A 16,876-nucleotide genomic window follows, 5' to 3' on the forward strand; every position below is an offset into this window, starting at 1 on the left:
CGCCTTTACACTTTACAGCCCAAACGAAATGCGCACGTCCGCTTCCTCTCTGGCCACCTGCTCTCATTCTGCCAAGTCCTAACTGGCCTAGCGCTGCGCAGGTTCAGGTGGGACACTGCAGGTGATCACGCTGACACAAGTGGTGGCTGAGAGCCTAACACGGGGTGGGGCATGAAAGCCTTACGGCCGCGAGAATAGCCTTTTGGGCCTGCTCACTGCGGGCAGGCGCCTGGCACGCTGGGAGCGCCATCGGCGAGGCTCTGCCCTGTGGCAGCAGTCATGGCCTCTGCCTGTCGTCAGAAGGGTCACCGGGCGAGGAAGGTGTGCGAGGTGCTGCGGGTTCAGGTGACTCTCCATTGCAGTCTGCGCACCTAAAGCGAGGGTCCCAGCTCGGCCTCAGACCTCACTCGTGTCACCCAGAAGACTGAGGTTTCACTTTCCGTCTCTTTGGTTCTCATTTCTCTAGGCTACTTTGTATTTTGGCATAAGGAATGTGCCTTTGTTTCATTCCATGTTTGGTTCATAAATCACATCCTATCACAGTGCACATCATGACGGAGAAGCCACAGACACTGTGGCTCCGTTTCACACATCTCCTTGAACAGACACACAAGGTGGGGAGGCGGTGCGGGCCACACAGCACACGTCACATCATGTGCCACACATCTCACACCACTAGCCACACGTCACACGACATGCCGCACACTGTGTACCATCGCCCTGCACGTCTAGACTCACCACGTGGGTGGATTTTTGTGTTGTGCTCAGTGGCAGTTTCATATCATCAGGAGACTGTGGAGTTCCTGTATTTAAATACACACACACGCACACACACACACACACACACACACACACACACACACACACACTAGTGACGCATAGTGCGAAATCGCGCGAGACCCGGGACCATTCCCTATCCCCCACCCCCCGACCCCCCGGGCCATGGGACCACCTCGAGTCCCAGAGTCCCGCCCCATGTGGCTGCCGCGCCACCGTGGGACAGCCCCAAGTCCTGGAGTACCGCCCCGATGCCCCGCCTCCGGGCTGTGTGTAGCAGCCGCTGGGCCCCGCCCCCGCAGCGCGCAGGCAGGGCCACAGAAACCTCGGCAGAAGCTATGCTAAGTGGCTGCCAGTACCCCCGTGCCCTCACAGGGCCGCAGGAACCCCGCCAGCTCCCCCCCTGCTGCCCTGCACCCCCCCTGTGTGTGCCGCCATCTTGTGATAGCATTACAGCATGACGGTGAATTTGCATAGTACCACTTTATTATATAGGATATTTATTGATTTCAGAGAAGGGAGAGGGAGAGATAGAAACATCAGTGATGAGAATCATTGATCGGCTGCCTCCTGCATGGCCCCTACTGGGAATCAAGCCTGCAACCCGAGCATGTGCCTGACTGGGAATCAAACCGTGATCTCCTGGTTCATAGGTCGGTGCTCAACCACTGAGCCACACTGGCCAAGAGTTCCTGTCTTTAGTTCCATGAGGATAGCACCAGCACAGCCCCAGCTGGGCTCTGGTTCCTGCCAGGAGGCAATGCTTAGCTGAGCATCCCCAGCCTTGTAACCAAGGATGTGGCACTCGCCTGGCGCCCAGTGGGAGCTCTCCCCACATCGCATCTCTCACTGCCGGGCCAGGAAACTCAGAGCAGGCAGGGTTCCCGCAGCGCCCCACGGGGTGGGACCCAGGAGAGGCAGAGCCTGTGGGAAGCACCGCTGAAGCGGTGGTGTGCGCAGTGGTCTGCCCGGCCCGCCGGCACGAGCTCCCCACTCCCACCCCCCTCATGTTGGAAGCTCTGCCACACGTTTCTAAGAATCCTTTCAGTTTTGCTCTGCTTGTTGCTAGCCACTGTCGTGTTCATCTTCACAGATAATTATTTTACTGCAGAATTTCCCTTAACTGCTACACTCCCGCCCCCTCCTCATCCTCTCCTTTCTTCCCACCCTTCCCCCTTTCCCATCGTGATCTCTGTGTCATCAGCCCTGCTAGGAAACATCCCTAGGGGATGCCCCGGGTGCAGGGACCCTGCAGGGGTGTCCTACAGAATCCCCCTGAGCCCCTCCTGCCTCAGACCCTGACACAGAGCCCGCCCTCGACGGGGGACAGCCCTGGGGGGTGCTGCGGCCTCACGCCCCTGTCCTGTGTCCTGCGCCCAGGTACTTCCTGCAGCCCCGAGACAATGGCAGTAAGAGCCTGAAGCCTGGGGACCTGGGGTCCCTGCGGTTGAACGTGGTGTACACAGAAGACCATGTCTTCTCCTCCGACTACTACAGCCCCCTGCGGGACCTGCTGCTGAAGTCTGCGGACGTGGAGGTACTCTGGTGCTGGTGCACCTGTGACCTCAGCCCCCCCCCCCCCCGCCCCCGTCCCCGCCCTGTCCCTAATCCCCACAGCCACCGCCTGGCCTCCTTACCCAGACCCACTCCCTCTCTGGCCCCTGCCCAGCTCTGCCTCCCCACCTGCCCCGACCAGCCCCCGAATCCACTTTCCACTCCCTGGTTCCCTGGCTGCCCCCTACACCTGTCACCACCCCGCCCCCCCAGGCCCTGACCACCTGAGGCCCCCACCTGGGCCGCCTGGTCCCTGCTGGTGACTTCCCTGCAGCCTGGCCCCTCTGGGCCTGTTTTGTGCACAGGAACATCTGAGTCTCCCTTTGCTGGGTGAGGGGGTGTCGTGGGGGGCCTGGAAGCTGCCCTGGGGTCACGCTGTGTCCCTGCTGCAGCCCGTCTCGGCGTCCACGGCTCACATCCTGGGCGAGGTGTGCAGAGAAAAGCAGGAGGCGGCCATCCCGCTGGTGCGACTGTTCCTGCACTATGGCCGGGTGGTGCCCTTCATCAGCGCCATCGCTAACGCCGAGGTCCGGAGGACACAGTGAGTGCCACTGCGGCCTCTGCCCGGACCCCTCATTCCCAGGGGTCTGGTCTGGTGATGGGCGGGGGGTGGGCTGGGGCTGGAGCTGGGCAAAGTGGGGGGGGCCCGGGCAGCAGAAGTCTCCTCCAAAACACGTCACAGCACAGGGATGGGGCAGATAAGGAAACCATATAGATTCCAGTTTTCTTTCAGAGAGACACTTACTGTCTAAAATTGCACCTTTTCTCCCGGAAATCTCGAGGTGCATGTGCAAGAAGGGGGTGCCTGTGGCACCGGTTGCTTCAGGAACGGGCTCAGTCCAGTGTCAAGCCCCCCTTCGAGGCCTGGGTCGCTGGATCCCAGGACCTGCCCCCACTAGTGGAGCGGGTTCTGCATGCCCTGGGTCCCTCAGTGCAGAAACACCCAGACGCAGCCTGGTTGAACGAGGTTCTAGAAAGCACAGCCCATCCCGCCCCTTCCCTGCCCGATCTCCTGTGCTGGCCCCAGGATTGGTTCTTAGAGGCATTCGGTGGTTCATTTGTATAAAACAAGCCTCAGGGAGGGGAGCACCGCCAGCTCCAGTCCCTTTGGATGGGTTGATGGCAGGAGGCATGTTGCTGACGTGTTACACAGGCAGGACGGCCAGGACCCCTGCTGTGACACGTCCATCTGGGCTCGGGCTCCTTCTAAAGCCCCCGATAGCAGACTCCCCGGGCGGGCGTGTGCCTGCCTCTGCGGACGGGCACTCCAGAATAGGTTCTGCTTCTCCTCCACCTCGCTCGCTGAGGAGACAGAAGTCACCCCGATGCTGTCTTCCAGGGACCCCAACACCATTTTCCGAGGAAACTCGTTGACATCCAAGTGCATTGACGAGACGATGAAGCTGGCGGGGATGCACTACCTGCACGTCACCCTGAAGCCCACCATCGAGGAGGTGGGTCGGGTCCCCAAGGGCCCAGTGTTACGGGGGTGCATGCAAGAACCCACATGTCTGTGTGAAGGACAGGCAGACATACAGGGAACGCAGTGTGGACAAACAGCTGTCACTTTAATGTCAGCTGCGTTCCCAGCCTCACCACACACCTGCCGTGTGTATTTCAGAATCGCCCTCATTTTCTCAAATTAACAAACCACTTAAGAAACCCCATTATTCTGAAGGCAGAGGCCCTGCAGGAGAGGGCACCCCTTCCCACAGGTGCTGCTCTCCCCGACCTCGCAGGGCCTGGGGTTTTCTCTGGAGCCCCCTGCAGCTGTGGCGGCCTCGCCCCGGCTTCTCGTAGCTGTTGACACATGAAAGGAACCACACGCTTCCTTTCCATGGGACTCAGCGTTTCTCCCCTGAGCCCTTCACGGGCACCTGGGCAATTCCCTAAAAAACAGGCCCCGTGCTGTGCGAGGGAAATTCAGATCGCATTCCGGCTGAGCCTCTGTGTGGCTTCCTGGCAGCACTTTGAAGTGGAACGTTGTGAAGCTTTATGGCGCCGGGTTCCATGGGAGATAATGCAGAACCATCTCCCAGGAAGTCCCGGCCCCCCACCCCCTCCGGGACTCCAGCCTCGCACACTGTCCGGTCTGCGGCCACTCTTCCCCATGCAGCTGGCGGGGGGCTGGCTGTGGGCAGCTGTGTTCTGAACAAGGCTCATGGCGTCCGTCCCTGAGCTGATACGGCTGACCCCCGCCCCCTGAGCTCCTGGGATCTGTCTCGCTCACTCCTGGTCGCAAATGCTCTTTCCAGATATGCCAGGGCCACAAACCCTGCGAGATCGACCCCGTGAAGCTGAAAGATGGCGAAAACCTTGAAAACAACATGGTAAGGGGCTCCGGCTCGTTCACCAGCACTTTCCAGAGCCAGCGCCTGTCTTGGCTCTGTCAGGTGGGGCAGGGCGTGCTTCGCAAGGGCACGCACAAGAGCCTGAGGCAGACGCTGACTTCGCCTGCTGTGAGGGTCCAGTCCCGGGCGACGATTGGCCACCGTCTGTCTTTGCTCTTGAGTTCCTTCCTGCCACGAGCACCACTCTGTGGCCTGCCCCTCTGCTCCTGCTCCTTCCCTTCCTGGGACAGCCAGGAGCCCTCCCCCTGCCCGCCCCCTGCACCCCTAAATGAGGTGGCCTTGCCACCTCAGTCTCCCCAGCCCTCAACAAACACAGGTCTCAAACCTACCACCCAGGCTGTTCCCAGAGCTGTTTCTTAAAACATCAAAACTCCCTAATTTTGACATTTCACCCTAAACATTTCTGTCTTTTTTATGATTTCTCCACCCAGATCAGGCGATGTCTTTGTCGTGCCTTAAAAAAAAAAAAAAAAAGACAGGGTTCTCGCCTTCAGGAACTTACACTTCAGTGAATTTGACTGTGTTTAGTTAATGAGGTCAGGCACGGAGGAGGGGACACGGTGTGGCTTTCCCCACACCCCAGAACCCCTATTATTTGCACTATATGAATTATTATAACTAGTCAGTACATATTTTAGGAGGGTTTTTTTAAAAACCATGATGGGAATTGTATCTTTTGTTGCCACAGCTCCCGGAGGCTGCTCTGGGCTGGTCCCTGACCTCTGGACACGCTCCCTCCCCATGTGGTTGAGGTGCTCCATGCAGCCTGGGAGAGAGTCGGGTCCACATGAGCACTGTTGGGGTGTCCCACCCACATCTCATTGCAGGAGAACCTGCGGCAGTACGTCGACCGCATCTTCAACGTCATCACCAAGTCGGGGGTGAGCTGCCCGACGGTCATGTGTGACATTTTCTTTTCCCTCCGAGAGGCGGCTGCCAAGCGCTTCCAGGGTGAGTGCTCTGTTTATGCTCAGCCAGCAGGAAACACCTACAGCCCCTCCCTAGGTGGCTCCCTTCCCCTGCGCCTGATGCCTCAAAGCACAGAAGGGGCGTCTCTGAGCCCCATAAAGAGGCCAGAGCTCAGGTGTCAGCAAGCATCCCTTTGCATGCATGTCGGCGGGCAGAGTGCCCTAGTCCCCATCTGTGCCTGTCCCTGGGTGAGCTAGGCTGCGGCCCCACACCAGGCAGTAGGCCGAGTTTCGTCCAGTGGAACAGTGTCTACTTACCTGGGTCTGGTTTATGCCGTCAGGAAGCCGCCGTCCGGGTCCTCTGGCAGTTTCCTACTTCGGTCCACCGTGTCGCCACTTGGTGCTATGTGCACCTAACTCTGCCTGGCTATATTTCTAAGAAAGACAGGATGAATTGGGACTGGAAGGGTTCCAGGGATGAGCCCCCTCTTTAATTATGCTGATTCCTTGGGGAGACGCCCAGAGCTGCCATGGCATCCAGCCCTGTGGGAGGGGTCACGGTAACCAAGGACCTGGGTACAGGGCACTCACCAGCTCAGACCACTTGGTACCTGGCCCCTGCCTGGTCCAGTGAGGACATCCCTAACTCACTTCCTCCATCCCTGGGAGCCCACGAATCAGCCCAGACATGACCTGCTGCCTTGGGAACCGCTGAAACCTCAGCCTCCATGCAGAGCAGTCCCTGTGCGCTGATAGAAAGTCCCCAGGTGAACCCAGCCCCTTCCCTCCACCTGCTGGGGCAGCTCAGCTTCCATAGCCGAGCCCAGCCAGGACCTCCTGCTCTGAGCTCGGCTCCTTCTCGGGCCACAAAGTAACCCCGTGTCTGGGGCGGGCAGTTACCAAGCACACCAAGCCTCTGATCCTCTTTGGGACAAGATGGAAGGAAGTAAATAAATAACGAACAGACCATATCCTCCCATCCCCGATGTGAGCGACCCGCCCAGTAATGAGCCGTCTCCCTGTAAGGCCACTAGGGCCCGGTGAGCCGGTCGTGTCTGTTACAGCCCAACTGCCAGACGGTGTGATTAATAACAGTGAGGGGGAGGGGGAGGGGGAGAGACAGAGATAGAGGGGGGGAGAGACAGGGAAGGAGAGAGGCAGTGGGTCCAGGAGAGCCTCGGGCCAGCACCTCTGCCTCGGGGGTCCTGGGTGGAGCAGGGGCTCTGGGGTGCAGCCCCTTGCCCCGGTCCCCTGCTGTGACCTGTCGGAAGCCTGTTGAGTTGGCTCTCTGTGCCCTGGCTACAGATGACCTGGACGTGAGGTACACGGCGGTGAGCAGCTTCATTTTCCTGAGGTTCTTCGCGCCCGCCATCCTGTCCCCCAACCTCTTCCAGCTCACGCCTCACCACACAGTAAGTGGGCACCAGCCCTGCGAGCGGGGACCCAGCCCTCCTGTGCCAGCGGGGGACGGGGGCCCAGGCCAGACTCGTTGCCAGGCCTGTGGAGGTGGGGAAACAACAGCTCCATGGCGATGGGGTGTGAACATGCCACGCGCCCTTGCCTCCTTCATCGACAAGGACTTGAGCGACTTTCCTAGGCTGCGTCAGTTCAAACATGGATGCTGTGACCAGGTTTAACTGCTGACTGCTGTTATGCTCTCCTCTCCCCATGGGAAAAATTGGGTATTTATCATCTTGGGTATATGCAGTCATTCATTCAATCAAGCACCAGATGATAATTGAGCACCCGTATGTGCCGGGCTCTGGGCTTTCCCGGAGCTGATGTCAGTGATGCATCAGCAGAGGAAGTGCCAGGTGTGGGCAGTGTTTGGTGGAAAGTCCAGGGTGATGGGCCCATTCCTGGTTCTGTTGGTTCTCAATTAAACTTACAACCACGTGAAGGTAAGAGAGGTGACCTGGGAGTCACAGAACTGGGCATGGTAACGGGACAGGGATGCCGCTACGTTCAAGGTGCTCCCGACTAAGTGTGCCGTAGGGTCCGGAGCGCTGATGTCCAGCAGCTCTTTTCACACGTGGCCACGGGGGAGCCATCCGTGCTGTGTGGAAGTGCCGGGGTCTGGGTCTGGAGAGCCTGCATTTCTAGCAACTCCCAGACCACACAGAGAAGGGTCCAGGTGAACATCTCCGAATCCAGGGTTTGTGTGCTTACTGTTCACTCACAGACAACATGCAGCTTGTAGGGATGCCACTCATTTTGCTGGCGGTGCAATGCTGGGCTCAACCACAAGCATTTCTGTAAAACCGAAGTGAAACTCGCATTTCTCTCCCCCGTCTGGCAGGACCCACAGACGTCTAGGACTCTGACGCTCATCTCAAAGACTATTCAGACTCTTGGCAGCTTATCCAAGTCAAAGTCTGTAAGTGATGTCTTTTAATCATCTTCTTTTTAACAAAAGAGTGTGTGTTTAATGCATTTATAAGGATAAAGAACAATAGAACCTGCCAGGTGTCCTCCCACACCAGCTCAGGAGGTGGAATTCCAGCCCTGGCCAAGCGCCTCTGCACTGCGGGCTGGAAACGTGGCTTTCTCAGGGGAAATCAGGATGGCGGGCGGCAGTTACTGACACCTGCGGGACGGCGGCAGGCCCCCTCCTGTGTATGGGTTCAGAGACGGAGTCTCCTCAGCGCAGCTTTGGGGCCAGTGCTTGGCTCTCTCCGAATCAGAGTGACGTAAAAGGTGCGCCGATCGCTGCCCTCCGTCACCCACCCTGGTTTCCGTTGGCTGGAAGTTCAGATAAGCAGGCGCCTGCCGGTCAGGGTCAGCCCAAAACCCACCTCACGTTCACATCCAGAAAGAGCAGCATGACCTTCATATGAAAGCAGTGCTAACCGGGCTGGGGCACGGGGATGGTCGTGTGAGGGCCCTTCTGAGTTACTGGGCTTTGCCCCGACGCCTGTCCGTGTCCAACCCCCCCCCCCCAACCCCCCGGTCACAGGCGAGGCTCCATCCCAGCGACCATGCCTGGGTACAGCATAAACTTCATAGACCTGGAACCCAGATGTCAGTGACCACACATCGAAAGGGGTTGAGCCATACAGTTAGCTCTTAAAACGCCACTTAAGTGGAATTCATCTCTTGTTTTAGCGTGCTTCTGTGATTTCAGGTCTGATTTAAGTACCTGGGCTAAACTTCTAGGGCAGCACCTCCCCTCCCCCTTCCCCACCCCAGCAGTCCTAGCATCTTCCCTCCGTTTAGTTACCGTAACAGGCTTGCTGCAGCCTGTGCCGCTAGAGCAGGGGTGGGCAAACTTTTTGACTTGAGGGCCACAATGGGTTCTTAAACTGGACCGGAGGGCCGGAACAAAAGCATGGATGGAGTGTTTGTGTGAACTAATATAAATTCAAAGTAAACATCATTACATAAAAGGGTACGGTCTTTTTTTTCAATAGTTTTATTCATTTGAAACGGGCCGTAGTTTGCCCACGGCTGCTCTAGAGTCCTAAGAGTTGGGCCATGAGCCAGGAGACCTGTAGTCGTTTGTTAAGCGACCTGCTTCATTTTAGGCCAGCTTTAAGGAATCCTACATGGCTGCATTTTACGAATTCTTCAATGAGCAGAAATATGCTGATGCTGTAAAAAATGTGAGTACCAACATCAACTAACATAGACTTACCCCACCCTGATTTTATGTTGTTTCTAAGAAACAGAGTTGCTTTTTAAAAATATCGAGTTTATCAATTTGAGTAACATAAAAGCTACCGTTCGCCATTTGAAACGTTTCAGACTGGTCCATTCGCGGAATCGTGTGCCCATCCTCACCACAGGGCTGCTGTAAACGACTCCTACACCCACCACTCTTCTTTGGAATCTGATGTGGGGGGGGGGGCCCTCATCATAGTATTTTACATCTAAATTCTCTCTCTACGTGACTGAGCATTATACCTTCATAGACTCTTTCCTCCTTTTGTTCCACAAACGCCCAGGCCCGGCCCAGCCCCAGCCCCTGCCCCTGGTGCCAGCGAATCACAGAGCCCCGGGACCCCAGGCCCAGAGATAAGGACAGCGTGCTTGGGGAAACTCTCCCAGATCCGAAGCAGTTATACGTATTTACTGCTCAGAAATCATAAAAGCCATAACCTAGAAGGGGAGGAAGGAGAGGAGCTGGGGGCAGCCGCCAGTTGATGGAAGGAATCAGACAGGCTGGGGGACAGTTGAATTGATCAGGGAGCCCCGCCCCGAGCAAGACCACAAGGGATGAAGATGGCCAGGGAGGGGAGCCTGCAGTGCTTTAAGCTCCAGGAGAGATGCATGCCCCGGTCACCTGTGGAAAGGCAGGTAGACCTCCAGGTGTTACCTGAAGTCCAGTGAGACCTGCCCGGGAGGAGCCAGCAGGAAGTCCAGGTGGGGGCTGAAAGCTTCTTAGCCACAGTGGAGACCAGCACGGTGTCCCCACGATCTCCAAGAAGGGCCCCCTGCCCTGGCACCTGCCCCCCAGGTTCTCTCTCTCCTGGTGTCAGAAGGGGACACAGCATCCGTGACATCATTTATACGTAAGAATGAGTGTGTTCAGGCACGCCATTTCCCCTGTTAATGATCCGGTTTCTTTCCCACTTCAGTTCTTAGATCTGATCTCCTCCTCTGGGAGAAGGGACCCCAAGAGCGTGGAGCAGCCCATCCTGCTCAAGGAAGGGTAAGGCTGGCGGAGCCACGGCAGTGAGAGAACTGCAGGTGGCAGGCGCTCCCAGTCTGCCTCGGCCGGGAAGTGGGGCAGATCTGCCCCCGGGGTTGGGGGTCTCCCCGGTCAGAGGCAGCGCAGACCCTTTGGGGCCACTTTTAAACTCCCCAGCCCAGGGCAGGTCTAAACGTGGTGGTGGTTACTCTCACTTCTCCGTGCCTGTTCTCTGCTGAATTTGCAGTGGAGCAATGCCCATCCTGGGAGGAAAGGGGAATGAGAGCCCGAATGACCCCTGACTAGTCGGAGGTTCATGCACAGTTGGCTCATGCACACCTGAGTTCCAGGCCTTACCTTCCCCTCCCAAGCCCCTCATTCCTGAAGTGCCCTCCTGTGGGGAGACTAAAGCATCGCACCTAAGCAGGTGCCCCACCCCAACCCCACAGCTTTGCTCCCCAGAGCACACTTTCATGCCTCTGAGGCTGCTGCCAGCGCGTGCTCTCTGGAAGCATCTTTCCAGTATTTCAGTGTGGGAGGTGGGGAGGGGGTAGCTGCTTTGCTGGAGGGCTAAGCCCTCACCAACTTGTAATTTACAGTTATCACCAGCAGGGGGGGCTAAACTTCTCTAAAGCAGAGACATTGGCCTTTTGATTTTTTAAATCTATCACTTGGAAATATGTTTAGAAGATATTGAAAATCCAGTCTGCATCGGGTATCACAGATACGAAAGCGATGAGTTATTTTGATGTTGCAGACGTGACTTTGGGCTGCAGGACGGGGAGGGCGACGTGGAACCTGACCCTGAGCCCTGGGACAGCCCCCCTACCCACGTGTCCTGTTCACAACAGGTTCATGATCAAGAGGGCGCAAGGACGAAAGCGCTTTGGGATGAAGAATTTTAAGAAAAGGTGGTTCCGCTTGACAAATCATGAATTTACCTACCAGAAAAGCAAAGGTAACAAGAAAAATTCGCTTTTCCCTGCTTTTCACATACCTTTATTCTGAGGGACCAGGGCCTTGTCTAAGTCCCAGTTGGGGTTACCCTCTGCTTTTCCGGAGTGAAACTGAAAGCAGAGAAGGTGTGTTCCCCAACCTGAGCAGTTTCCGTAAACAGGAGAGCAGGGGCGACATCCACGGGGGCGGCCCGGTGTGGAGCGGGAGGGGCGCAGGCAGGCGCCATGCGGCCAGGTGTAGGAATCAGGGTCTCTCGGGTCTTATTCCACTTTGACTGTGTTCTCCTGGGTCTGAAATGGCTCCGGTTTAGGTCAGGGGATGGCGAAAACGTAGTCTCTCCCCATAAAAACGTGGGGACGTGGCTCCTGGAGACAGTCCTGGGTGTTGCTGGGAGCTGAGGCTCTGCTGTCCTGTGGACACAGAGGTCCCGTTTCCAGGCCTCCTCTGACCACTGCCCTCGGCCCCCTGTGCCTGTGGCCTGTCGGCTTCTTAGCTTTCTCACCTAAAGAGGGGAGACCTAACCCTCCTAACACAGCACGGCCTCTGGGCCTGCCCTCATGAACCCCTCTCGCCGCAGGAGACCAGCCGCTCTACAGCATTCCCATCGAGAACATTCTGGCCGTGGAGAAACTGGAGGAGGAGTCCTTCAAGATGAAGAACGTGAGTGCAGCCCTGGCAGGCGCTCCTCCGGGCATCGCTCTCCTCTCCCACTCACACCCGCCGCCCCTGCCTCTCGTCTCGGGGCCCTGCCTGGGTGTCTACAAGGCGCTGTGTGGCTTTGCGCCGGACCTGGGAGCCCAGCAGCCGGGCTGGCCCTGCCTGTCGGCTGGGGCAGGAGAACCTGTGGGACGATGGCCTCCCTGGTGTCCCCGGGGGTCCAGGGACCCTCTGTTAAAGGACGCCAGGGGCAGGCTCTGGGACCGTGTGGAATTTCTTTGAAATGTTTTATTTTGCTCTAGATTGAACTTCCAGAAAAGTAAGACTAGAACACGGACTTCCCATGTCCCCTAACCCAGAGTCACTGGTTTGGTCCCATTTGCTGAGCCTATTCCTTCATTTGCCCTCCTCCTCTCTCCATGGAGGATGTACATATTTTTCCCCTGCACCATGTAAGTACTTCCGTGTATTTCCTAAACACAAGGGCATTCATATAATCTCATACAGTAGCCAAGCCAGGGCGCCCAAGCTGATGCACTGGCACCACTAGCCCACAGTCCGTGTTTAAATTCCGCCAGTTGTCCCAGTAATGTTCTCCCCCACCCCCCCCCCCCACCCCCCCCAGGCTGGCACGCAGTCCAGAGCCACATGGTCTGTTGTTTCTCTGGCATCTCCTTAATCTGGAACATTCCTCGGTCCTTACCCCTGTTTTGTGGCCGTGGCATTTTTGAGGCATGCAGGCCAGTTTTTGTGGATACCCCTCGGTTTGGGTGTCAGGTGGTCGCTGGGCATGGTCGGGTCATGGGTTCCGTCGGGAACCCCGGAGGCCCTGGTCGCTGGTGTATCCTCTCAGGGGGCCCGGCTCATGGTGAGTGAGTGGCCGTGGGAGACACACTGGGCTGTCAGTGTCCTGCTTCTCCTCAAGTCCTCCCCTCCGCGAAGACTCTCTGACTGTCATTCCCTCGCTGCTTCTCATTGGCTCTCGACTGTGCACAGCTCTTCCTTCTCCCCCAGGGAGGCTGGCACTCAGTAGTTGGGACTGTAAGGACTCCCAGGGCCCCATTTTATTCAGGGGCTGGGGTCCCGTTGCCCCGGGAGGAGGACCTGCTTGCACAGCATCCCGGCCATTGCTCGCTGCCTCTGCATCCAGCGGCATTTCCTCGCTCAGCCGGCTCTGCGACAGACGCCAGGCTCATGGCGCACAGCACGGGACCTCAGGCCAGGCTCTGCTCCCGGAGCTGCCAGGGAGCTGACCCGTCCTCCTCCCTCTCCTGTGTCTGCCCGCCTCGCTCATTGGCACACCTCAACGCTCGGGTATTCAGCAGGTGCCTAAGGCCGCACTGGGTCTGTGGGGGGCCTGGGAGTCTGTTTTGCCGGGCCAGGGCTGAGGAGTCACACGGTGCTTACACTTGTGCTGGGTCCGAGCGGCTCCCAGCCCGCTGCACAGATGAAGGGGTGGCCCCCCCGCATGCTCTGGATGCTCAGACAGCAGCTCCTGCTCCCTGCTGTTTTCTTTTCTCTATTTTTTTAAAATCCTCACTGGAGGGTTTGTTTTTATTGATTTTAGAGAAAAAAAAAGGGTGCGGGAGGGAGAGAAACATCGATATGAGAGAGAAACAGATCAGTTGCCTCCTGATGCGCCCCGACCAGGGATCGAACCCGAAACCTGGGTATGTACGCGGACTGGGAATCGAACCCGTGACCTCTCAATGTTCAGGACAGTGTTCCAACCACACCGGTCAGGGCCTGCCCAGTTCCTGGTCCTTCCCCAGGACTATTTGAGGCCACTTATTGGGCGAGCAGATGGCCCGTGGCAGATGTGGGTTCTTCCCTGGACCTGGGGATGTTCACACTATCGCACCTGCTCCCGGGGCTGGAAGGCCCGCCTCCTCTGCAGGCAGCTCCCTGGAGCGTGTGTGGGCCTCGCCCTCTCCAAGATGGGGGCTGGGAACGCCCGCCCTCAGCCAGAGGCATTCCCAGGCATCCACAAAGGACACGAATGTGGAAACGTCCTGGAAGCAGCTGGGAGCTGTTTTGTTCGTCAGGCCCTGAATTTAGGTTTAGAATAATTCCCTAATTTTAGCATTGTTTATTCATCAGCCTGCTTTTTCCTCTTGCCTTCCTCACAGTCAGCTTCCCAGGGTGCTACCTACTAGGCTCACGTCCTGTTCCATCTGAGAGATTTTTTGAAGGTTTGCTGTGTTCCAAGCCCTGTTGCAGAGGCCAGTCCGTGAGGACAAAATGCCTCCTTCTAGCGGCCGTCCTTCCACTGGGGACTGGAGCCGTGCACAGATGCGCGCGTCTGAGGCCTGGGCAGTGGTGCGTGTGTGCCAGGCAGGATGGGGGACTTGGTCTCTGGCAGTGAGCCCCGACTAGTCACTCAGGAACGTGGACTCACAACTCCCTCTCCCAGATCCACCGGCTCCTGTTCCTTCCTCCTCCCGGTGCTCACCACCAGCCCTTGGGAGAGGCCACTGTCACCCTTCTGTGTGCACCCCGACTCCTGGCCTCCCCTCACGCCCTCTGACAAGTCCCGTGTGAGAGCCTCGGCGTGCCCACCTCCCCCGTAACCCCCTTCTGTGTGCAGCTGGCCTGCTCCTGCGGGAGCTCCGGCCCTGCCTGATCCTCAGAACCTTGCGCCTATTGTCTCTGCTGCCCCAGGACCTGTGCCCTGCTGTCCCTGCTGCCCCCACTCAGTTTAACCCTTAGCCTGCTGCTCTCTGGAGGAGTGTTTATTCTGAGCATTTACACTGACCTCCTGCTGGGCTGCCCTCACTCAGCCCCTGCATCTTGTGTTCATTTTCTCCTGCCAGCTGGAAGCTCACGAGGGCAGAAACTCTCTGCCCACACCATGTCCCCAGGCAGTTTGTTGAGTGAATAATAAATAGGAAAGAAATGGCGGCTCTGAGAAGGCAACACCTGCCTGAATGAGGAAGAAGAGTCCCCAGGCCTTTCGGATGGAGGCAGAGGGGAGGACGGGAGGGTGGGCAGCATGAGCTCTGGTGTGCCTTGCAGGGAATCCCACCCCAGCTTAAAAAGTAAGGGACCCAAAGAAACCAGCCCTTTGTGTGAAGGCCCCAGTCAGCTTTGGGAGGCCCCATGGGCGAGACAAGTGGTGCTGCTCCTGCCTTTCGAATGGAGACCCCTGACCCCGAGGAAGGAAGTGCCTTGGCCAGGCTGACCATGGCTCCTGTCGCTCCTGCCTCCCCCAGGCCAGCGGCTTCAGCTCTGTTTCCAAGTTCAAGGGCAGCAGAAAGCCCTTTGCACCCACGGCAGCCACTGGACTTGTCTGCCTCTGGGTCAGTTTCAGACCCTCTCGCTGCAGCCCCTGGGCGTGTAGGCATTGCTGGGCGGCCCCCAAGCCCACTCTCCATCTCCCCAGATGTTCCAGGTCATCCAGCCGGAGCGGGCGCTGTACATCCAGGCCAACAACTGCGTGGAGGCCAAGGCCTGGATCGACATCCTCACCAAAGTGAGCCAGTGCAACCAGAAGCGCCTCACCGTCTACCACCCCTCCGCCTACCTCAACGGCCACTGGCTGTGCTGCAGGGCCTCCTCGGACACGGCCCCCGGCTGCTCCCCGTGCACCGGGTAGGTCTGCGGGTTTCCAGCCCCAGCCGCCTGCGGTAGCCCAGCACAGTTACCCGGTTTATGCACCCTTCAGGGAAGTTTCGTCAAGGGGTCAAGTTGGGGCTAAGATGCAGTCCCCACCCACTCAGCCAACTGCATACCCCCAGGCTGAGCCTCCACCGAGGGAGCCCTCACAGACTGTGTAGCCTGGCAGGAGCTCCGGGCCTGCCTGGGTTCTCCTGCCCCTGCCGGGGGTGCGTGCCATCCCTGCAGAGCGGCTGGCAATGAGGAGGGTGCTCCAGGCAGAGAGGGGACCCCCAGGGGCAGGCTTTTCTGCCTGTTTCTTCTAAGACCCTGCAAGCGCTCTGCCCTCCTGATGCACCCCCTTCGATTTCTCCAGGCGACACTTCCCACCTTTGGGAACCGAGACAGCCCCTCGTTTCCTGTCCTCTATTAGCTGGGCCCCCTGACGGTCATGAGAGGCTCCTCTCTGCCATCCTGGGGGGAGGCCTGGTGACTCACAGTTGGCCTGTCCCTGTGCCCCATGTGACTTGTGAGAAAAGTGACAACTGCTGTTTGTTGTGGTTGTGGTTGTGACGCAGCCCCCCAAAGCTCTCAGAGGCGGAAACAGGACATGCAGCTTCACAGGCAAAGAAGCTAAGACTCAGGGTAAGGGCTAAGTCCCTGCTGTCCAGGAGTCTGTGCCCCAGCCCTCGCCAGTCTCCCCAGAGAGGCTGGGTGCTGTGTCTGGGAGGGGCCGCGGCTGTACCCTCAGGCAGGAGCAGCAGCCCACCGGAGCCTCGGGAAGGAGCGGGGACCCGCTTGTCCCTACCTGGGGCAGCCAACCGACCCTTCAGGGCACACAGCCCAAGTGCATATTTTTATTCTGGGTCCTTTCATAGCAAAATAAGACTGCCTTTTTTGCTTGCTATCCTGGCAGATGGTCACGGCTCAGTGCTGGTGAATTATTTCACAAACCACACACAAATGCCCGTCGGGGATAAGTTCAGTGCTGGATCACTCTGTCGTCTTCAGTGGTCTTTTAAAAAGTCAATACCATGATTAACAGCTCAGTGCTCTCCGTTCTCACTGTGTTCGAGCAGCGGCCTCCCAGCAAACATCCAGCTGGACATCGACGGGGACCGAGAGACGGAGCGCATCTACTCCCTGTTCAACTTGTACATGAGCAAACTGGAGAAGATGCAAGGTGAGGATGGGGTCAGCCTCTCACACCGATCGCAGCAGCGCGGGGGACGCCTGGCCCAGGCGACACGCGGAACGTTCCGCAGAGTGACTCGGGGAAGTGCAGGCAGACCCCGCCTTGTTGTGCTTCGCTGTATTATGTTTCCCAGGGACTGTGTTTTCATCATCAGGGAAGGCCCTCCACCAGCAGAAAGATCACCGCTCGCTGAAGGCACACGTGACAGTTAGCATGTTTTAGTCATAAAATAATTCTGATTAAGGTTTTCACA

General features: G+C 57.8%; 1 protein-coding gene across 1 annotated transcript in view; it reads left to right on the plus strand.

The window, feature by feature from the left end:
- The window catches only part of RASA3 (RAS p21 protein activator 3), a 118,033-nt gene that overhangs the window by 96,026 nt on the left and 5,131 nt on the right, over positions 1 to 16,876 (plus strand). The window contains exons 10-22 of the mRNA XM_081085047.1: positions 2,158 to 2,314; positions 2,724 to 2,872; positions 3,671 to 3,785; positions 4,587 to 4,661; positions 5,510 to 5,633; positions 6,896 to 7,002; positions 7,890 to 7,967; positions 9,115 to 9,192; positions 10,168 to 10,241; positions 11,072 to 11,178; positions 11,755 to 11,837; positions 15,217 to 15,425; positions 16,508 to 16,611. Of these exons, the coding sequence (XP_080941173.1) occupies positions 2,158 to 2,314; positions 2,724 to 2,872; positions 3,671 to 3,785; positions 4,587 to 4,661; positions 5,510 to 5,633; positions 6,896 to 7,002; positions 7,890 to 7,967; positions 9,115 to 9,192; positions 10,168 to 10,241; positions 11,072 to 11,178; positions 11,755 to 11,837; positions 15,217 to 15,425; positions 16,508 to 16,611 (1,460 nt within the window). The remainder of the gene's footprint in view (positions 1 to 2,157; positions 2,315 to 2,723; positions 2,873 to 3,670; positions 3,786 to 4,586; positions 4,662 to 5,509; positions 5,634 to 6,895; positions 7,003 to 7,889; positions 7,968 to 9,114; positions 9,193 to 10,167; positions 10,242 to 11,071; positions 11,179 to 11,754; positions 11,838 to 15,216; positions 15,426 to 16,507; positions 16,612 to 16,876) is intronic.

This window comes from Myotis nattereri (assembly GCF_964212035.1).
Source record: "Myotis nattereri genome assembly, chromosome: 2".
Taxonomy (NCBI): Eukaryota; Metazoa; Chordata; class Mammalia; order Chiroptera; family Vespertilionidae; genus Myotis; species Myotis nattereri.